Below are 23690 nucleotides of genomic sequence, written 5' to 3'. Positions count from 1 at the left end.
CATATTGACAATAAATATATCAAAACTGACATCCTTGGTTGGCAAAGTATATGCTGAACAAGTGCTCACAAACTGTATAGTTTAAAGCTATTGTACTTTCTCTCTCTTGCTTATAAAACATAAAAATAGCTCACTTGTATGATAAATCATTATTTTAACGAATATTTGTGTCTGAATTAATAATATAAACTAATCTTTTCTCCCATATGATGCACAAACAAAACAGCCTTTGTCGCTGAGATTTTGGAAAGTTTTAGTTCATGTTTATATACAGTATCAATGTTTTGACCTTTTTATTTTCATGTATAAAGTATGTTCACTCCATTTTGGTGTGAAAAATGATCAACAAGCACCAAGACTGCCTTTTCTGGGGTGATTCCAGCAAGAATACAACAGAAAGTCAGCACTAAACATATTCGTGCACAAATTATTTTAAATGAAAACAAAAAAAGGTGTCAGAGGTAATCAACCAAACCTAGTGGAAATATATGCATACTTTATATATTGTTTCAAAACAAAAAGAAAGTTTTACGAGTCTTATCACTGTTATGCACACTGCATTCAAACGCATAATTTAGCATATATTTTTTTTGGCAAAACATGTGATAGAAGCTTTTTAAGCTATGTATTTATAATCCACAAATATTGGTTTCATAACAGAGAATAAAACCAAAGATAATTTAATTCAAAGTTTCCTTTATTCAAACTGGCCATGGATAAAAATTATATACATATTTAAGGAAGAGAGAGGGACATTTTTTTATATATTTCATCTGGATCTGAGCATGGACTGAAAATGACTCTTACAGTACCTACCCCTTTCCCCCCAAAAGTGGTATAAAAGACAGAATGATGACTCATGGATGCTAATGTTGTTTATGAGGAGTTAAGAATACTAATGTTTATGAGGACTTAAGAATGTTAATGTTGTGTGTGAGGATTTGAGAATGCTAATGTTGTATGCGAGTATTTAAGGATACTAATATTGTGCATGCGCATTTAAAAATACCAATGTTGTGTGTGTGGTTTTAAAAATGCCAATGTTGTGTGTGAGGATTTAAGGATGCTTATGTTGTGTGTGAAGATTTTAGAATGCTAATGTTGTGTGTGAGGATTTAAGAATGCTAATGTTGTGTGAGAGGATTTAAGGATGCTAATGTTGTGTATGAAGATTTAAGGATGCTAATGTTGTGTGTGAGGATTTAGGACGCTTATGTTGTGTGTGAGGGTTTAAGAATGCTAATGTTGTGTGTGAGGATTTAAGAATGTGAATGCTGTGTGCGAGGATTTAAGGACGCTTATCTTGTGTGTGAGGATTTAAGAATGCTAATGTTGTGTGTGAGAATTTAGGACGATTATGTTGTGTGTGAGGATTTAAGAATGCTAATGTTGTGTATGAGGATTTAAGGACACTTATGTTGCGTGTGAAGATTTTAGAATGCTAATGATGTGTGTGAGGATTTAAGAATGCTAATGATGTGTGTGAGGATTTAAGGATGCTTATGTTGTGTGTGAGGATTTAAGAATGCTAATGTTGTGTGAGTATTTAAGGATGCTTATGTTGTGTGTGAGGATTTAAGAATGCTAATGTTGTGCGAGTATTTAAGGATGCTTATGTTGTGTGTGAGGATTTAAGAATGCTAATGTTGTGTGTGAGGATTTAGGACACTTATGTTGTGTGTGAGGATTTAAGAATGCTAATGTTGTGTGTGAGGATTTAAGGATGCTTCTGTTGTGTGTGAAGATTTTAGAATGCTAATGTTGTATGTGAGGATTTTAGAATGCTTATGTTGTGTGAGGATTTAAGGATGCAATTGTTGTGCATGAGGATTTTAGGATACTTATGTTGTGTGTGAGGATTTAAGAATGCTAATGTTGTGTGTGAGGATTTAGGATGCTTATGTTGTGTGTGAGGATTTAAGAATGCTAATGTTGTGTGTGAGGATTTAAGGACACTTATGTTGTGTGTGAAGATTTTAGAATGCTAATGTTGTATGTGAAGATTTAAGAACGCTTATGTTGTGTGTGAGGATTTAAGAATGCTAATGTTATGTGTGAGGATTTAAGGACGCTTATGTTGTGTGTGAGTATTTAAGGATGCTTATGTTGTATGTGAGGATTTAAGAACACTTAGGTTGTGTGTGAAGATTTAAGAATGCTAATGTTGTGTGTAAGGATTTAGGACAATTATGTTGTGTGTGAGGATTTAAGGATGCTATTGTTGTGTATGAGAATTTAAGGACACTTAAGTTGTGTGTGAGGATTTAAGAATGTGAATGTTGTGTCTGAAGACTTAAGGATGAAAATGTTGTGTGTGAAGACTTAAGAATGCTAATGTTGTGCACGAGGATTTAAGAATGCTAATGTTGTGCATGAGGATTTAAGAATGCTACTGTTGTGTGTGAGGATTTAAGAATGCTAATGTTGTGTGCGAAGACTTGAGAATGCTAATGTTGTGTATGAGGATTTAAGAATGCTAATGTTGTGTGTGAGGATTAAAGAATGCTAATGTTATGTGTGAAGACTTGAGAATGCTAATGTTGTGTGTGAGGATTTAAGAATGCTAATGTTATGTGTGAGGATTTAAGAATGCTAATGATGTGTGAGGATTTAAGGATGCTAATGTTGTGTGTGAAGACTAAAGAATACTATTACTGCGTGCTAACGTGTGTGAGGAGTTAAGAATGTTAATGTTGTGTATGAGGATTTAAGAATACTAATGTTGTGCTTGTGGATGAGAATTTAAGAATGCTAATGTTGTGTATGAGGATTTAAGAATACTATTGTTGTGTGTGAGGATGAGGATTTAATAATACTAATGTTGTGTGTGAGGAGTTAAGAATGCTAATGTTGTGTATGAGGATTTAAGGATGCTAATGTTGTGTGCGAGGATTTAAGAATGAGAATGTTGGGTGTGAGGATTTAAGGATGCTTATGTTGGGTGTGAGGATTTAAGGATGCTAATGTTGTGTATCAGGATTTAGGACGCTTATGTTGTGTGTGAGGATTTAAGAATGCTAATGTTGTGTATGAGGATTTAAGAATGTGAATGCTGTGTGTGAAGATTTAAGGACGCTTATGTTGTGTGTGAGGATTTAAGAATGCTAATGTTGTGTGTGAGGATTTAGGACGATTATGTTGTGTGTGAGGATTTAAGAATGCTAATGTTGTGTGTGAGGATTTAAGGATGCTTATGTTGCGTGTGAAGATTTTAGAATGCTAATGTTGTATGTGAGGATTTAAGAACACCTATGTTGTGTGTGAGGATTTAAGAATGCTAATGTTGTGTGTGAGGATTTAAGGATGCTTATGTTGTGTGTGAGGATTTAAGAATGCTAATGTTGTGTGAGTATTTAAGGATGCTTATGTTGAGTGTGAGGATTTTAAGGATGCTAATGTTGTGTGTGAGGATTTAAGGATGCTTATGTTGTGTATGAGGATTTAAGAATGCTAATGTTGTGTGTGAGGATTTAAGGATGCTTATGTTGTGTGTGAAGATTTTAGAATGCTAATGTTGTGAGGATTTAAGGACGCTTACGTTGTGTGAGGATTTAAGGATGCTATTGTTGTGTATGAAGATTTAAGGACATTTATGTTGTGTGTGAGGATTTAAGAATGCTAATGATGTGTGTGAGGATTTAAGGATGCTTATGTTGTGTGTGAGTATTTAAGGATGCTTATGTTGTATGTGAGGATTTAAGAATGCTTAGGTTGTGTGTGAGGATTTAAGAATGCTAATGTTGTGTGTAAGGATTTAGGATGATTATGTTGTGTGTGAGGATTTAAGGATGCTATTGTTGTGTATGAGGATTTAAGGACACTTAAGTTGTGTGTGAGGATTTAAGTATGCTAATGTTGTGTGAGGATTTAAGGACGCTTATGTTGTGTCTGAAGACTTAAGGATGCGAATGTTGTGCATGAGGATTTAAGGACGCATATGTTGTGTGTGAAGACTTAAGAATGCTAATGTTGTGCATGAGGATTTAAGAATGCTAATGTTGTGATTGAGGATTTAAGAATGCTACTGTTGTGTGCGAGGATTTAAGAATGCTAATGTTATGTGTGAAGACTTGAGAATGCTAATGTTGTTTGTGAGGATTTAAGAATGCTAATGTTGTGTGTGAGGATTTAAGAATGCTAATGATGTGTGAGGATTTAAGGATGCTAATGTTTGTGTGAAGACTTAAGAATACTATTACTGCGTGCGAGGATTTAAGATTTTTTTGCTAATGTGTGTGAGGAGTTAAGACTGTTAATGTTGTGTATGAGGATTTAAGAATACTAATGTTGTGTTTGTGGATGAGAATTTAAGAATGCTAATGTTGTGTATGAGGATTTAAGAATACTATTGTTGTGTGTGAGGATGAGGATTTAATGATACTAATGTTGTGGGTGAAGACTTAAGAATGCTAATGTTGTGTATGAGGATAGGGATTTAATGATGCTATTGTTGTGTGTGAGGAATTAAGGATGCTAATGTGGTGTATAAGAACTTAAAAGATTTTAATGTGTATGAGGACTTAATGCTAAAGTGTAGGAGGACTTAAGAATACTAATGTTGTGTATGAGGACTTAAGGGTGTTAATGTGAGGATTTACATATGCTAATGTTGTGTGTGAGGACTTAATAATGCTAATGTGTATTAGGACTTAAGAATGCTAATGTGTATGTCACATTTGCTCAGCCCAGTTCATAAGTCATGCATAAACTAAGGTAACAGTACAAGCCATGTCTGAACATTGCCTCAGGAAAGAGTTAATCTCTTATGCAAGGTTCCTGTGACCAGAGAGAAGATCTGGCATCTTGAATCAGCACAGGTGTCAGATAGCGCAACTTCCCACCTGGGTGTTACAGCTTTGTCCCAAGATCAGAGAAACTGCGAGGGACCGGGGTATGTTCTAAATCCGTCCCCACATGGACAGACAGTGAGAAGGGCATTGTCCGCTAAGTTTGACTGGATGGACTCAAAGAGACATCAAATTGGAATTGAGATGGCGGGTGTGGTAACAATTTCAATCTCAATTATAACTTCTAACTAGCAAGTGAAAATTTAGTCTCGCCTAGTAAGATTGATGAGCAATATAGGGTTACTCCGAGAGAGCCACTTGTAATTTGGCAGTAAAACTTAGAGAGGGGATTCTAAGGAAAGACAAAGATTTGTAAAGGTCAGTAAGTTATTTGCTCGATTTTTGCAGAATATTATAGCACTGTAATTGTAATTATGTGTAGTATGTATACTTAATTAATAGGATCATTTTAGTATGTAGAATTACCTTAGTAGTGTTTAATTTACATGCTTATTTGAGAAATGAGTTTGAGTATTATGTACAGAATTATTTAAATTGTTAGCTTGTGGTCAGAATTAATTTTGTAATTCACTATTGGGTTACTTAGTAGTGAACTAGTGTATTTATTCATGTGATATGTTAGAATTTACACATGCTTGAATTGTGAATTTGGAAAATGGTTAAAGTGTGTAAGATTAGTTAATATGAATGTATGGATATATCATAGCATGGACATTTGAATATTTGTGTACTTTGTATGAGTTGTAATGTAAAGAAATGTGTCTGATTGTTGTGATATTGTTTAGTATAATGGGATTAGGAATATGTACTGATGTGATGCAATTTATTGATGTATGTATGTGAAGTAATTGTTACCATGCTTTGATTACAACGTTGTTTTACCATACAAGAACCTATCAGTATTCTGATATGAATGAATGCGTGACCAAAGAAATTTAATAGCCGTTATCTGATGATAGGCTGGGTGTAGTGTGAGATGAGAGGGCTAAGGAAAATATTGTACCTTTCTTGTATTTTCACAATAAGTTTTTTGGGGGACAAAACTTCCAGTTTAGTTAAGTCCCGAGTCTCTAAGAGGGGAGACAGAAGTAAGACTAGCAGAGCAGCCAGAGTCAACAAGTCTAGTCAGTATAAGAGTCGAGAAGGAGGAGGAAAAGGAGTCAAGGAGGAGAAAGTGGAAAAGGAGGAGTATAGAGAAGTCGAGGAGGAGAAAGATTTTGGAGAAAGTTAGGAGGAAGAGAAGGAATTGGAGGAATAGGAGAGAAGAATACACAGATGAGTAGAATACAAGGTCAGGTTGAAAGCTATCTCACACAACTAATCAAATGATGCATTAGGCTATCACAGGGTCGAGCAGAAGGAGAGTACTTGGGAAATTTTTATCGTTTCATTATTGAATTGTCATTAAATTGTTATTCATTGAATTTCCACTTTTTTTGTATATTCAATCATTTAACTGTTGGCATTACTGACTGGGGGCTCAGATAAATATAGAAATATGCCTACCAAATCTAATTTGTATATGTCATGTGTTATTTTTGTACAACTATGCAATCAGCTAAGTGCAAATGACAAATATGGACAGACAGACTGGATCAAATGAAGATTGACTTCTTCATTAATCGTGGGGTCATAACAATACTGACTGCAAGGGGTAAAGACATTTAATATTTGTACTTTATGTACAATGACCTTCTCTTTTGCCGCTGCTTCTGCAGCTGCTGCTGCTGCTTCTACTTCAGCTTGTCCTGCCCTATTTGCTGCTTCTGCAAAAAATCAAATTAATAACATTATAGTGATAATACACTAAGTGAGAATTTCAAGCATTTCCCAGAATATTTGGACAGATTTGGAACCTGAAGGAGAAGCTTGAGGAATCAAGATCAATCTCAAAATGTTTCAGCACTGGCTGAGTTTTGTAATTACTCACATATTCAATAATCAGTAAACTTTGAAATACAGCCATTCAAACAAAGATTAGTCTTGAAATGCTGATGCAAACCATCCACAAAGTCTGGTCATAGTTTGTGGATAATGACTGGAGTTATTCTGCAAAAGCCATTTTTCTTCTTGGAGTCCCTCTGACCGGGACATCTGATTATTTAACACAAGTAAAACATCCACAGTGTTCAGTCAAAACAAGCTGCACAAAACCCAAGCAGTTTTGCAGAAACAGGCCATCCTTCTTTCAGTTTGAGTGACCTTGACCTTTGACTGTTTCACTTCAAAATGAATATGTGTTGTCCCTGAAGCTAACCTGTAAACACGAAAATAGTCTTACATGTGTTTTCCCTCCATCATCAAGATCCAATCCTATGAGTTTTGTGATCTATATGCAAAGCCTGGTTACACTACAAAGTACATACAGACAATAAGGCTATTTAATACAGAACTAATTTAAGTTAAAAAAAATCAAGCAGGCCAGTGGCTGGAGAGACAATAGAGATAGTCGCATCTATCTGAACATTTCTTGCACATCGCAGAAAGTGTTTTTGGAATACAAATGCCAGACTACATTGCCTGAAAAGTGAAATAAATCTAAGAGCTAATAAGATGTCATGGATGTACGAATATGTGGAAAAACACAGTAACAATATATGTTCCTACCATAATTATGGTGCAGCATAAAGTATAATTTTGACTGAAATATATATTTACCACATCCTTCTTTCCAAAATTCATATGCATTTTGTGCCCTCTCTATTATCTCTCTTATTTTCTGGTGATTTTCTGGAGTCACTGCCTTTGTTTGCTTGCAATGCTGCACAGTCTTCTCACAACTTTCTGTGAGTGTATGGATGAGATTGATGGACTTTTTGGTAGCTTCTGACAGGTGCTGCTGGAATCTGAAACTAGATGTCACTGTCTGAACTTTGGCATCTAATGCTGTCAAATCACTGAGAGCATTTTGAATCGACTGTAAGTGTTGTTGTAGTTCTTCCTCCCTGAAACAGTTAAACATGTTTACAAAAGGTGAAGAGGTGCCCCCAGCTGCAGAATGACCAAGTACTACAGTCAGGTAATGCACTAGAAGATCAGGATCTGTTGACACATTATGCAAAGGTACATCAAGCACCATATTACAAAAACTTTATCAGCAAGAAAACTCAAGCTCAAAGTGTCAAAACTTTGATTGTCTATATATTTAATGAGAATATTGATACAGACCTGGAACTTTCAGCATGTATAAATGGTAAACAGTCATGATTGGAGCTAATGTAAAAATATCCCTTAGCCAGTTTAAATAGCAGCAATTAAAAGGCAGAGAAGTCTAGTATAAAACCAATATTTCACATATTACTTAACTGGCTGATAATAGCTAGTGATATGTGTTTGAAGGCTGCAGTGGATGAGCCGATTGTGCTAATTTGCATACATAGGATCAGGAAGTGGAACAACCCATTATAGGTAAATCAAAGAGATGCTAGACGTGTGTACAAGAACAAAAGTTATTACATATTATTGCCTTGAATGAGAATGTTTAAGCCGCTACGTATTATATTTGACAAGTTTGTGAACAGTGGCAAAATTTCTTTGAAGACAGATTTTACTGCATGTATAGAATGAAAAACATCATCATTTCAATTATCGGAATAGTGTTCAACTGTAATTCATTTTTTAAGCCGATTTAAGTAGCAATTAGCTATCACCAAAGCCCAACAAAAATAAATTTCAGAAATCATGGTTAACAGAGTTTTACTTTGTGAAGCACACCAGCGTAGTGATGAACACTAATGACACTTGCATTACCATAAAACCCCTTCAAACTCTAGCTATTGAAACACTGTGTGACAACATTAAAAATGGAATCGTCCCTGGGCCTGTGTCTAAAGTTATTTTTCTTTGAGCACTGCTTATTGGCTGATGGTAAAAACTCATTCTCAGACTTGAGATTAAAATTGTATAATCTTCAGGCCTGGCCACCTGTTCTCAAGGCTTTTAAACTGTATAATCTTCAGGCCTGGCCACCTGTTCTCAAGGCTTTTAAATTGTATGATCTTCAGGCCTGGCCACCTGTTCTCAAGGCTTTTAAATTGTATAATCTTCAGGCCTGGCCACCTGTTCTCATGGCTTTTAAACTGTATAATCTTCAGGCCTGGCCACCTGTTCTCATGGCTTTTAAACTGTATAATCTTCAGGCCTGGCCACCTGTTCTCAAGGCTTTTAAATTGTATAATCTTCAGGCCTGGCCACCTGTTCTCATGGCTTTTAAACTGTATAATCTCCAGGCCTGGCCACCTGTTCTCAAGGCTTTTAAATAATATAATCTTCAGGCCTGGCCACCTGTTCTCAAGGCTTTTAAATTGTATAATCTTCAGGCCTGGCCACCTGTTCTCAAGGCTTTTAAGCATAAAACGTATGTTCAAATTCAGAATCTGAACATTATGACAGTCTGAAGTTTCGATTAAAAAAATATAAGAATCACAGAATGCTCAAAATGTTCTTAAATTTCTTTACTCTGCATGAAAGCTTAACTTCACTCAAAGCATTTTAATCAAAGTTTGGGGTTTAGAGCGCAAGTTCAAGTTTAGAATTCAAAAAGTTTTGAAAATACTCAGTCTGATTCTGATGTTTTCAGTTGTGTGAATAACAGTTATCCATGGGTAAATATGGTATTTCATAGACTGGTCTCTTGATAACAATACATGTGTTAGCCTAAATATGTGTAAATGTTCTGCTCATCCAGCACAATTTAGGCATCTTCAGTGTTGATATGCAAAATATGCATCTGCAATGCAACCACTAAGAAGCCACAAAGGGAATGGAAAATTTTGGGCTACATAAGGGTTGTCTGCTAAAGAAAAGAAAAAGAGAAAAAAAAAAAAAATATATATATATATATATATATATATATATATATATATATATATATATATATATATATATATATATATATATATATATGTATATGTATGATGGAATTAACAAAATAGAAATCAAGAAACTGGCTGGGTGTCAGATTATTTTTGAGAGGGGGGCAGGGATTGAACATTACAAGCAGTTGCCTTATCTGATGCAACCATTTATTTTTGCATTTTTTTTATTTGTCTTCCAAACTTTGAAAAACATCAGTTTGTACAAATAATGATACTTGGATTTTTTTAGGCAATATCTGATTTACTGGAAGATAACTATAATATAAAAATCAGAGTGATGTTATAGATCAATAAAAAATATGTATAATTAGCATTTTGAAAAATAAACAATTTAGTGTGCATATTGTACAAAAACGGTCATACAAATTGAATACTCAGTGTTTCTGATAGTTTTCACTGTGTTCAGGACAATTATTCTGTACATAATTTAGGACAACACAGAAAATGTTAGGACACATTAGCAAATGACCATGGCATGGCATGACTCCTACTAAAAATTGATTTTTGTTTATGCATTTAATACAGAATGTTTAACTGAATTAAATGCATTTTTTGATTGTATTATGTCCAGATAAATTCAAAATTCTTTATTCAGAAAATCAACAAAATCCAAAAGCAATTTCATTTTAGTGGTCAAATGATAAAAAGCAGAACTGTATTCTCAGAAGAACACATTAATTTTCTGCTTTCATGCCACAATAATCTACATGTGTAACTGTAATATGTATTTGTTTCATTATAAATTTTCTTTTCACCAGTTCTTCAAATATTAAACTCATGACAAAGACAATAATGAATCTGACTGATACTGATAAAGTTTTCCAAAAGCTGAAATGATATTCCTTTATGGATTTATCTCAGAAAAGCTAACTGCATCTGCCACTGACCATTGAGTAAAATTTTTAGGTTGACTCTTTCTCAATGAAACCCCCCCCAGAAAATAACATTTTTTACAAGTTTAAATGGAAAGTTAATACCATTTAAAACCGCAATAGAACAAAAATTAAATGAAGCATAATATTTATGATTTTACTTTATGCTGATGAAAAATGGTCTCAGAATAATTTTTTTGCAGTTTAAATGCTGCATTTTAACAGTTTATGGTTGACAACATAACTGTCTAACTGTAATAGACACATGTAACAATATTATACAAAAATTAACTAAACCCATACAGAATAATAAGACAAACACAAGTTCATGTTGTAATTCATCAATTACAAATACTGAAATTATTTTTAAACTGAAAAAATAAACTATGAGATCAAAATCTGACACCCCTAGCATTTACAACCTTTTGTACCAATTATTTCAGCATAAAAACATGACTGATATATTTCAAAACATGGATAAATGCTAATAGTAGTTAAAAATATCCCAGTTAACTGAGACTGTGATCTTGAACTTCATAGCAGATAGCACTACAACCAGAACACTTTTTTACATTATGATTCAGGGTTATACAACATTCACCAAAGAACGATTATATTAACCTGTGTGTAACTGTCTTCATAAGTTTTATTCATTGTTTTAAACTCTCAAACACTGTTCTGGCCCTTTAATTTGGGCAATGACACTGTACAATGTACTCACTGATGGGCAATGGTAAACTGCTATACCGTGCTTTAAGAGATCATTGCTAAAATGCTATATCTTGCTTTAAGAGATCACTGCTAAAATGCTATACCTTGCTTTTAGAGATCATTACTAAAATGCTATATCTTGCTTTAATAGATCATTGCTAAAATGCCATACCTTGGTTTTAAGAGATCATTGCCCAAATCCTACACCTTGGTTTTAAGAGATCATTGCTAAAATGTTATACCTTGGATTTAAGAGATCATTGCTAAAATGCTATACCTTGGTTTTAAGAGACCATTGCTAAAATGTAATACCTTGGTTTTAAGAGATCATTGCTAAAATGTTATACCTTCCTTTTAGAGATTGTTGCTAAAATGCTAAACCTTGCTTTAAGAGATCATTGCTAAAATGCTTTATCGTGCTTTAATAGATCATTGCTAAAATGCAATACCTTGCTTTAAGAGATCATTGCTAAAATGCTATACCTTGCTTTAAGAGATCATTGCCCAAATCCTATACCTTGGTTTTAAGGGATCATTGCTAAAATGTTATACCTTGGATTTAAGAGATCATTGTTAAAATGCTATACCTTGCTTTATGAGATCATTGTTAAAATGCTATACCTTGCTTTAAGAGAACATTGCCCAAATCCTATACCTAGGTTTTAAGGGATCATTGCTACAATGTTATACCTTGGATTTAAGAGATCATTGCTAAAATGCTATACCTTGGTTTTAAGAGACCATTGCTAAATTGTAATACCTTGGTTTTAAGAGATCATTGCTAAAATGTTATACCTTCCTTTTAGAGATTGTTGCTAAAATGCTAAACCTTGCTTTAAGAGATCATTACTAAAATGCTTTATCGTGCTTTAAGAGATCATTGCTAAAATGCTATACCTTACTTTAAGAGATCATTGCTAAATGCCATATCTTGCTTTAATAGATCTTTGCTAAAATGATATACCTTCGTTTTAAGAGATTGTTGCTATAATGCTATACCTTGCTTTAAGAGATCATTGCTAAAATGCTATACCTTGTTTTTAGAGATCATTGCTAAAATGCTCTTCCTTGGTTTTAAGAGATGATTGCTAAAATGATATACCTTGCTTTTAGAGATGATTGCTAAATGCTATACCTTGCTTCAAGAGCTCATTGCTAAAATGCTACACCTTGCATTAAGAGATCATTGCTAAAATGCTATACCTTGCTTTAAGAGATTATTGCTAAAATGCTATATCTTGCTTTAAGAGATCACTGCTAAAATGCTATACCTTGCTTTTAGAGATCATTGCTAAAATGCTCTACCTTGGTTTTAAGAGATTGCTAAAATGTTATACCTTGGTTTTAAGAGATCACTGCTAAAATGCTATACCTTGCTTTTAGAAATGATTGCTAAAATGCTCTACCTTGCTTCAAGGGCTCATTACTAAAAAGAGATTAGTGCTAAAATGCTATAGCTTGCTTTTAAGCGAACATTGCTAAAATGCTATACCTTGCTTTAAGAAATCATTGCTATAATGCTATACCTTGCTTTTCTGAGATCACTGCTATGATGCTATACCCTGCCTAAAGAGATCATTGCTATAATGCTGGACCTTGCTTTTAGAGATTATTGCTAAAAAGCTATACCCTGCTTTTACGAGACCATTGGTCAGCAGGTAAGGATTCTGTGATTCAAAAGAAAGTTCTTCACCCCAGTTTAAGTTGGATTTAAAAATTTGATAGTATGTGAAACCTAAATATTTCACATGGCTATTTTGTTAAATATCTCACAAGACCATTTTGAGAAAAACTAATGGTTGGAAAATAAAGACTGACTGCAAGACATTGCTATACAGGTGATAATCAGAGAATGAGAACACTTTTTTGTCTGATGAATTCTGAATAAGTGTTGTGATGTCATTTGGATTTTTAACGAAGCTTTAAAAAAATTCAGTCACATCGCTAAGATGTCTGCAATATGGCAGTTTATAGTGATGTCTAGCACTGGGGCATCATGCAGCAGACATGTAGCATGATGTCAAACCCAGTCACATGATCCTTACACAAGGCCGACCAGCCCTAACACTAACCTCTTAATGCTGAATGACCAGCGAGGCAGCTGTTAGTACCATTTTTCTAAGTCTTTGGTATGACTCGGCCGGGGATCAAACCCACGACCTTCCACATCCAAGGTGGACATTCTAACCACTAGGCCACCAGAGCAATTTTGAAGAAGAAGATGACAAAAAAGAACAAAACAAATAAAGCAAATTACAAAACCTCATTACCTTCGTTTAGCTTCAGCCTTCAGTCGCTGTTTTGTCTTTTCTGCCTCCTGTACCTGTGACTCTTGGTGCTAAATAAGTAAAAAGAGAATTAGATTTGTGCTTATAAAACATGTATGCCCCACTGCATACTCAATTGATCAAAAAAAGTTAAAACTCCAACATGAGCAGAAGGGTAAAATTTGTTCTTTTTTTTTTTTTGCTAAACGGAGCCATTATTTTTGTATGGAAACCACTCTTTATTCCAAATGCCCATCTTATCCTACTTTTTGCAAAGGCTCATCTGTCTGTTTGCAGTTCATACCGGTTTGCCTTAGATCTGAGACCAAAAAGTCTAAAATCTAGACATAAAATCAGATTCCGACCACGGACGAATTTTGGGTAAAAAAAGAGTTGGGTCCAAAAATGAGGGCTTTTATCTGTATTTTGTTGTGCTACATCTGTCTACCTTACTACAATACCACCAACTTTAGTGTATCATGCAAGAACATGACACTACAGAGCTCGGCAGTAGGCTACTACCTCCTGCCCCGTTAAGTCGTCGCTAGGAGTTAATGTGTTAACAAGGATTTATTATTTTTTTTACAAATCGTCAAGGAATTGCTAAATTTGTAATTTATGTGCAATGTCAATGCACAAGTGATTAAATACACAAGGAATATTCAGATTTTGTGACGTCATCAAAATGGACTGTTTAACACATTAACCCTGGAGCTTTTTGTCATTTTCGCCTAAAAATCGAGTAGGAAACACATTGTGAAAGCTATTTCTGAATAGACTTGAAAACACCAAACCCCCAGTCATCTTTCAATAACATACAGCCTAGTTGTGTTAGAAACATCGTTTTTCATTGGCTATTCGACTCGCGCATGAGAAGGGTAAAAGTTGTTTTTTGTTGTTGTTTTTTTGCTAAACGGAGCCATTATTTTTGTATGGAGATCACTCTTTATTCCAAATGCCATCTTATCCTACTTTTTGCAAAAGCTCATCTGTCTGTTTGCAGTTGATACCAGTTTGCCTTAGATCTGAGACCAAAAAGTCTAAAATACAGACACAAAATCAGATTCCGACCACGGGCGAATTCTGGGTAAAAAAAAGTCAGGTCCAAAAATTAGTTTTTTTAATCTGTATTTTGTAGTGCAACTAGATATTCCAGATTATTTGGTATCATTGTAGAGCTACATCTGTCTACCTTTCTATAATACCACCCACTTTAGTGTATCATGCATGACCATGACGCTACAGAGCTCGGCAGTAGGCTACTACCTCCTGTCCCGTTAAGTCGTCACTAGGGGTTAATGTGTTAACAAATATCAGCTGCTTCATTAATGATTACTGGGAAATTATTACCAGCTCGTCTTTTGCCAATCAGAATTTCTAGTCTATCAACATCAGCAAGGACACTGCTGGGACATGGAGTAATTAGACCACTTCCTTGACTAACAAGACCACTTCCAGTTGCTCCTTTCTTACTTGCTGAACAGAATTCCCACCTTTGTCTAATTTCTTCAAATTGCAAATCTTCCTCTTCCTCAATATGAGGTGGTCTGAATGGCAATGTTTTGGGGGATAATATATCTCTGGGTAAGGATGTTCTTCTTGCTTCTTCAACTTGTTTCTCAAAGTCTGCAAATTTATCCTTAATATCACCAGTGATTCTAGATATACCATGGTATTTTTGAAATACAAAAGGGATCCATTTTTTTCTGAAATATCGGTGCTGATTGGATCAATTAATTTATCACGATCTGAATATCCTGCTGCAGCAACCTTTACAGCATCTTCTTGACGGTGTCTAAGAACTTCTTTGGTAAGTTAATTGGTGGTTTTGGTTTTGGCTTAACAAGATCCCTTATCTCACCAATCTCCGCATGAACTTTGTCAACACTCTCAAGTACTTGTTGTATTTCTTCTTGTAATTGTGGTTGAGAAGCAGCTATTTCAGCTGGAAGTTCTTGTAGAATCTTTTTTGTATTTCTAGTTCTTGCTGCTATTTTTCCAGTTGCTTTAGCTGTTTGCTCCAAGGTAGGAAGAAGAATTTTGGTAGCCCCTGTAACAGGTTTAAATAATTGTTCTGCACCTTCTGCAAATTACACCTCAGACTCTTGAAGAGCTTGTAGTTGTTGTTTGACATCATCACAAACAGGAATATATTTCTTAATTGATTTTCTAGTTGTTCTTGAGCTAATCTAGCTTTGCGAGATTCCATTATTGATATAATAATGATTTAATTACTCACACACTACAGCAGCTGGGAGGGTGTGACCAACAATGAGTGTCCAGTGGATAAACAAACACACAAATTTGAAAACATGAACGACAAAGAGAAAGTAACAAAATGAGCTAACCCAATTAGAGAAACTCTTGGTTTTGGTTAAAGGCTTCTGTCTGAAGTCAATATGCTTGCATTTTTCATTTTCGTAGAAAGCTTTATTTTTCATAAATGTACATTCCAGCAAATGGTCTGTTCACCCTCCCACCTGCTGTTCCTTCTTAGAAATCAACAGTAAGCTGGCTACATAGCCTTTGGCTGATTCATATCAAACAGAAAAGAAAGTAAAAATTGTACAAGGTCATTTATGTGAGGACCTCAGTGAATCAGAGATACTGCACCAATTTCAGGCTGAAATGCACTGTTCAAGGAGTGGCCAAAATTCAGTGCAATTATAAAAGGGCCATAAATCCCAACTCGGAGAAAGTGAAATATGCAAGATAATGATCCTCCTTTACATGGGACTCTACCCCAATATGTCTACAGTTGCAAAAGAGGTTCTCTGTTCGATAATTGTCAGTATAGAGTATTAAAGTAGTTTTAGCTATCAGAACTGCATGGAGTTTTATATCTTCCCTGAAGAGGGAGAAACTGGACATTTTATTCAACATCAATATGTGTGAACCTTCAGTAAGAGACTTTGATCCTGTTCAAGCCTAACAGACTCTGGTTGATCAAAAAGAGAAGAAAAGAAAGGTTGATGCAGGACCACAAGCCCAGAAAAATGGTGAAGCTTACTTGCATGTAAAGTGACTGACTAGATGTAGACATGCATATATGTGAAAACCACAACAACAGTTCTAATAAAGTTATAGTTACTGTTTCCAGTCCCATAATTTTAGAGCTGGATCCAGTTTATGTGATGCCAAATCAATTGAGACCTGTCAGAAAAAAAACAATCCTGGAAACGTGATACAGAGAGGAGTAAGTTAAATTGGTTGTTTTAGTGTATACTTTAAAATCGTTTTTTTTTAAAAATACCCAATTTGTTGGGTGCAAAAATCACATTCATTCAATTTTAATTTTATGAGTGAAATACCCAATTAAAAGTTATCTGGGGCACTGTTTTCTTATAGATTTGGCATAGAAATGCATTCAAAATAACTATGATAATATCTTACCTGCTTTCTTTTAAGGTGGTGTTCCTTTAATTCTCGATGATGTCTGTCAATTTCTTGAGCCCTGTTAAAAACAACAACAATTTAATGAAAGGTAAAACATCAGATTGCCATCAAATATGAAACAGAACTTGAGGTAAAATGGAAAGTAATAAACAAAAATTAACAAGCCCCAAAATAATATAGCCACAATATAGTTTCAAGATCTGTAGAATAGTAGTCTACCAGGAAAATAACTACTGTAAATAGTCATGCTAAAATTTGGTAGTTCAGATAAGGTACTTTATTATAAAACTGTAAGAATAATGTTACCTTTATTAAAATTCATCATATCAATAATTATTCTCTGATGTAAAATATTTTATAGCTTTGATCTTAAATAAAACAGCAGGATAAATCCTGGCACAATGCAATAGTCCCCTGGACCACATAAATTCAATGGTAGCCCAGGCCCAGTCTTCTGGAAGTCTCTAGGCTACATGAATTCAATAGTAGCCCAGACTTAGTCTTCTGCAAGTCCAGAGGCTACATGAATTCAACAGTAGCCCCACCCCAGTCTTCTGGAAGTCCCAAGGCTACATGAATTCAACAGTAGCCCAGAACCAGTCATCTGGAAGTCCCTCAGCTATATAAATTTAATGATAGCCCCGACTCGGTCTTCTTTAAGTCCCTAGGTTGCATGAATTCAATAGTAGCCCAAACCCAATCTACTGCAAGTCCCTGGACTACATGAATTCAAGGGCAACCTAGTTTCAGTCTTCTAGAAATGCCTGCACTACAGGAAGTCTAGAACCAGTCTTCTGGAAGATCAAGCAAGCCAGATATATTCTGCTACTTTGTGGCAATGATCTGTCTACATATGGTCATAAGATCTGATGGTATTTCAATCATCACATAAAACACTGCCTGATACAGTCAGCTAGACAGACAGAATGAGGATATACATGGACAGAATGAATAGGAACTTGGTGATACTAAAGAATGTAGAGTGAACCTTCACTGATATAGACAGATATGAAGACAAGATGAGTATGTACATACACCCACCCACATACATGCATACTATCTGAAAATAATTAGTGGATGAGAAGATGGGTACTGTGTGCATACATTAGTTTATATAGTTCAAGACATGGGACATATGATAAAACTAAAAGGATAACCGACTTATCTAAATTATTCTAAGTTGTTGTCGTGCAAGTTTGCAAACAGGTAAACAAAATATGATTATGTACAACTAGAAATGTGTCTAGATTATACAACTGACACATTGCACACCATAATTTAATGCAACCGAAGGACAATAATCTAAAGTCAAAGACTGGGTCCATAACTCTTCTAAATTTTGTCAGAAAACGGTGAGAATCAAATCTGATCTTCTCATACCAAATTTGATTTCATTCCTTTAGAAAGCAAATTTTTAAAGTACATTATGTTTCCCCGAGAATACTTACCCATTCACATTATGTTAGCAAATGGCCTGCTACCTTGTAAATCCAGCCCAACTAAAAGATGAAAAACGTCTTATCCTTTCTATTTTTAGAAAAATGCAGTAGCTCTTGCCCATTATCTCCCCTTGATACCACAAGGTGTCACCAGTTTTTAGCTGAGAGAGACATTAACGTGGATGCTCACATGGCGGGGTGGTTGGGAGGGGAGGGTTTTCAAGTAACATGATTGGATAAGTATCCTTGGAGAAACATAGTTTACTTTAAAAATTTTCTTTGTCCTTCTAATATGTTCCCCAATCAAATTACATTAGGATTATGTGAGCATCCAGCTTCTACCTCGGGTATCCTTCTGGAGATGAGTGGATGCATTCTTAATATGAAAGATAACCCATTCTCGTAATGACCCAAGAAACACAGCCTGAGATCCCTTGATCTTGGACTCATATATATGGCTGAGAAGATGAAGTTGAGATCTTCTCACCTACCAAAATTTTCACTGATGAAACTAATGAACTATGGTGATTGATCTAGTTGTGTCTGGTAGCCGTCCGTGCTGCTGTCACTGGCCTACCAGATCCAACATTTGTCTCTGTGACGCTAAATCTCTAAGGTAAAAACATAAGAAGGTTGACTCTGTATCATGATGGCCAACAGCGTACGAAAGCAAGGCTCAGAAAAATGTCTCTAATCTCATAAGCTGTAATCCCCATGAGGTGACTCTGATCTTGAGAGATCTCAGGGTATGCCAAGCATATAATTCACTTCAGCCATGAAGCAAGGACTTGAGGTGAGGGGTGATGTCTTGTTTTCTGGCCTTGACCAGGAGGAAGAGAATTTGTGCAAGCCATGACTTGTCTCTGTACATATCAAGTAGTGCTTGTGGACATGGACAGGATCTTACATGGCTGCTGCTATCGACTTATCTTTGGAGGAGAGAGGACAAATGATGACTCATTGGTTGCCTATGGATGGCAACTGATTCTTGGCAATGAAGCCTGGTTGTGTAAGAGAACTACCAAGCCATCCAATCTGAACTGAAGATAGTTTGGGTCAATTGAAAGAGCATGTAGCTCACTGACCCTGCATGTGGAGGCTTAAGCTATCAGGAAACTTGCATTAAGCCAAGTAAGAACAAAGGACAAATCCATTTTGGAAATAATGTTTTTGGATTTTGATCGTTGGAGATGATAATAGCTAACAGATCTGAGAGATCCTTATAATACCCAATGTCACATCTGCCGTGATGATGGAATGTGTCCGAGATCATAGATCAACAGCCTTTGATAGTGATGGGAGCCAACTGTTTTGCCTCAAAGAGCCAGAGGAAAAAGTAGGCCAACTGAAGGAATGAGGCACATAAAGGAACGATGTGATGGGCTTGGCACCAGTCCTTAAACACACGCCACTTTCTCTCATACGCCTTCAGAGGGAAGGGCATTCTTGCTCATGAGATTCTTTCCACAAATGAAGGTTTAAATTGTTGGACTCACAAGGCTGACCTGATAAGTTGTTGTTGTTCTGGGGTTTAACGCATTTTTCAGCACATGATAGGCTATGCATGGCGGCCAGTATTAAATGGTGGAGGAAGAACCCGGGAAAACCCCGGGAAGAACCAACGACCCACGAGAAGCTACTGGCAAGCTTTCTCACAAACCCACATTGGCCGAATCCTAGACTCAAACCCACACAGACAGAGGTGAGATGGCAGTGATCCGTGATGGCAGTGATCCGTAATGGAGAGCGCTTTAGACCACTCAGGGCCCCCGCTGACCTGATAAGAGCCAAGCATGTAGTAGAAGATGGTAAGGGCAGGGATAGTACACCCTCAACTGTGGTTGCATGAGGAGATTCAGACTGGTGAGGATCTTCATTTGTAGATCTATTGCAAGATCGCAAGATCAAGTAGATCGGTGACCTAGGACTTGTCCCATCTGAGAGTGGCAATCAGAATCATCTTGCAATTCTGACCTTATAACTTCTGAATTATTTTTGGTATGAGGACTGTGGGAGGGTAGGCAAAGGCCCAAAACCCCTCCCAACTGATTGAATGGCTTCTGGGTCTGGAACAGGAGAGATGAAGGTGTGCAACTTATGGTTTCACCTTGTCGCAAAAAGATCAATCATTGGTCATTCCCAAGGCCGTAGACCCAGTCAAAGATTGCTGGGTTGAGAGACCATTCCGTGTGAAGGGCCTGGTCTCTCTTGGATATGGTGTCAGCCAGGACATTGAGAATGCCAGGTATGTATCTAGCTTGCGCACTGATATGGAGATTGTCACACCAGTGTAGATATTGCCACACAAGGACACACAGGTCAGGTGATTTGGTACCCCCCTGTTTGAGGAGGTAAGTCACCACTATCCAATGACATGAACCATTTTGCTTGAGAGTCAATCTTCCCAGAAGTGAAAGGCCTTGATGACAGCCTTCATTTCTAGGATGTTGACGTGCAGAGGCTGCTCGTCTGGCTCCCACATGCTGCCTATGGTGGTAAAGTCCAGCAACAGGTAGGTGCCCCAACTGGACATACTGGCATTGGTGCAAACTGTTATTTCTGCTTGAGGCTTCTTCATCAGGATCCCTCAGGACAGCCAACCTAGGGTGTCCCATGGAAGCAAGAAGGATTGAATCTCTTGCATGATCTGGATCAGTTGATTGAGGGGATCTGAAAAGGGGTGCCATTGACTCAGCAGTGACATCTGTAAGGGGTGCATCAAAAAGCACCCAAGCATGATATGGTTTGCTGCCTCAGTAAATGAACAGAAATCCAAGCTTCGTCAGAAACAGATTTGACCAGTGCTACTAAGTTGCTGACGTGGACACGAGGAAGCTACACAAGATTCCAGTTGGTAAAAACACTCCATACCCAGATGGACAACATTCTGTGATGGATGAAGATCGGACTTTCCCCAGTTCACTAGAAAACCTAGATGAGCCAGAAGAGAAGATTGTTCCTACCTTGAAGCATGCCTGGGTTGCCAATTCTAACCAAAAGCCATTTATTAGTCTCCATAATCTTTGCCAATTGGAGATGCATCCGTAAAGATGGCATCTCCCTCTCCTCCCCAACATCCACCAATGAAAGTTTCCTGTCTGTAACAAAAAAGTTCATGCTTACAATCGCTACCAACTAAAGTTCCAATATTTTGAAATGATATCTGGCCATCGAGTTAAATGAAGTGGGAACTTCTTGCAAAAATGTTAAACTATTTTAATTTGTTCACAAATTTTCATTTCCCTATAAATAGCCTCATTCCCTTGGTAGCCTCGGCATCATGATAGTTGTCTCTGGCTGACCAAAATCTAGGCCAATTTAAGTACATGTATCATATAAACAACTATACAACCATGTGCTACCAGAATAATAAATATCAGAGGGCCCGGAACTGTTTCGGGAAATGTGTTTGTTGACAATGGGATATAGATCAAACGAGGCATACCGTTTTTTTTATACATACATTTTAGCTGTGTTTTCTAACAGGATTTGACTGATAAATGAATTTTCTAACATATGATCAAATACTCGAATTCGTGGTTTTTTCATATGCATGTATATTATTTAACACATTGTAGAGTGTCCTACACAAATGTAAGTTGTCAATATACAAGTGTATTTCAGACTAGTTGTCTTCATTGAATCAAAATTTGCCTTTTTTCTCTGTAAATCATAGTCACTGGCAACAGGTCATCTCTTAAAAATTTCACTTCACTTCAATTTTTTTCAGCCCTCCCCTTACTTATCTAAACATCTGCTTATGTCAACAAAAGTTTTGAAAATTGGCAACAAAATATTGAGGTTGGTGATTTTTTTGCAACAACTTTTTTAAGCTAGCACCATCCATGTATTCGCAAGGTAGCAGGCTAATATTCCTAATGTAATGTGATTGGAGAATGTATTCAAAGGAGAAATTACTAAGCAGAACTTAAATTCACACAGATGTTATGTGATGTGACATGACAGATATTGGCAGAACTATATGTCTCCTTCTTAGACATCACTGGGGTACTGTCAGCCATGTGAAATCTACTATGAAATCTACAATGATTCTTCCACATGCCCTTTGACCTCAGCATCAATCCATGAATGAACTGAGTAACTTGGACTTACTTTGAAATATTTTGCTGCTCTATGCGAAGTATTTGCTGAGCTATATTCAACTGGGTCTGGCGTTCCATGGACTTCAGTCTTTTCTCTGCATTTTCTAATAAATGCCTATCATGCTCCACAAACTCTTGTTGCTTTGCCAGGCAGGACTCCTAAATGTGATTTAAAAAACACCCAGCAAATTAATACTTATTCCAAAGATCATAACAGTGACAAAGCTAAAAGACAGAGACCTGGCTAAAAAATCATAACAGTGGTATAACTAAAAGACAGAGACCTGGCTAAAAAATCGTAACAGTGGCATAGCTAAAAGACAGAGACCTGGCTAAAAAATCGTAACAGTGGCATAGCTAAAAGACAGAGACCTGGCTAAAAAATCGTAACAGTGGCATAGCTAAAAGACAGAGACCTGGCTAAAAAATCGTAACAGTGGTATAACTAAAAGACAGAGACCTGGCTAAAAAATCGTAACAGTGGCATAGCTAAAAGACAGAGACCTGGCTAAAAAATCGTAACAGTGGCATAGCTAAAAGACAGAGACCTGGCTAAAAAATCGTAACAGTGGCATAGCTAAAAGACAGAGACCTGGCTAAAAAATCATAACAGTGGCATAGCTAAAAGACAGAGACCTGGCTAAAAAATCATAACAGTGGCATAGCTAAAAGACAGAGACCTGGCTAAAAATCATAACAGTGGTATAACTAAAAGACAGAGACCTGGCTCAAAAATCATAACAGTGGTATAACTAAAAGACAGAGACCTGGCTAAAAATCATAACAGTGGTATAACTAAAAGACATAGACCTGGCTAAAAATCATAACAGTGGCATAGCTAAAAGACAGAGACCTGGCTAAAAATCATAACAGTGGTATAACTAAAAGACAGAGACCTGGCTAAAAATCATAACAGTGGTATAACTAAAAGACAGAGACCTGGCTCAAAAATCATAACAGTGGTATAACTAAAAGACAGAGACCTGGCTAAAAATCATAACAGTGGTATACCTAAAAGACATAGACCTGGCTAAAAATCATAACAGTGGCATAGCTAAAAGACAGAGACCTGGCTAAAAATCATAACAGTGGCATAGCTAAAAGACAGAGACCTGGCTAAAAATCATAACAGTGGTATAACTAAAAGACAGAGACCTGGCTAAAAATCATAACAGTGGTATAACTAAAAGACAGAGACCTGGCTAAAAATCATAACA

General features: G+C 36.3%; 1 protein-coding gene across 1 annotated transcript in view; it reads right to left on the bottom strand.

Annotated features, from left to right (window-relative positions):
• LOC149775769 (uncharacterized) overlaps positions 1 to 23690 on the bottom strand; it is a 54940-nt gene that overhangs the window by 18028 nt on the left and 13222 nt on the right. The window contains exons 4-8 of the mRNA XM_089943417.1: positions 22484 to 22632; positions 16929 to 16989; positions 13539 to 13606; positions 7467 to 7753; positions 6501 to 6574 (exon numbers count right to left, since the gene is read on the bottom strand). Of these exons, the coding sequence (XP_089799543.1) occupies positions 6501 to 6574; positions 7467 to 7753; positions 13539 to 13606; positions 16929 to 16989; positions 22484 to 22632 (639 nt within the window). The remainder of the gene's footprint in view (positions 1 to 6500; positions 6575 to 7466; positions 7754 to 13538; positions 13607 to 16928; positions 16990 to 22483; positions 22633 to 23690) is intronic.

Source organism: Sinohyriopsis cumingii, chromosome 19 (genome assembly GCF_028554795.1).
Source record: "Sinohyriopsis cumingii isolate HCF-2022 chromosome 19, ASM2855479v2, whole genome shotgun sequence".
NCBI lineage: Eukaryota > Metazoa > Mollusca > Bivalvia > Unionida > Unionidae > Sinohyriopsis > Sinohyriopsis cumingii.
This window is presented reverse-complemented; position numbering and strand designations above follow the sequence as displayed.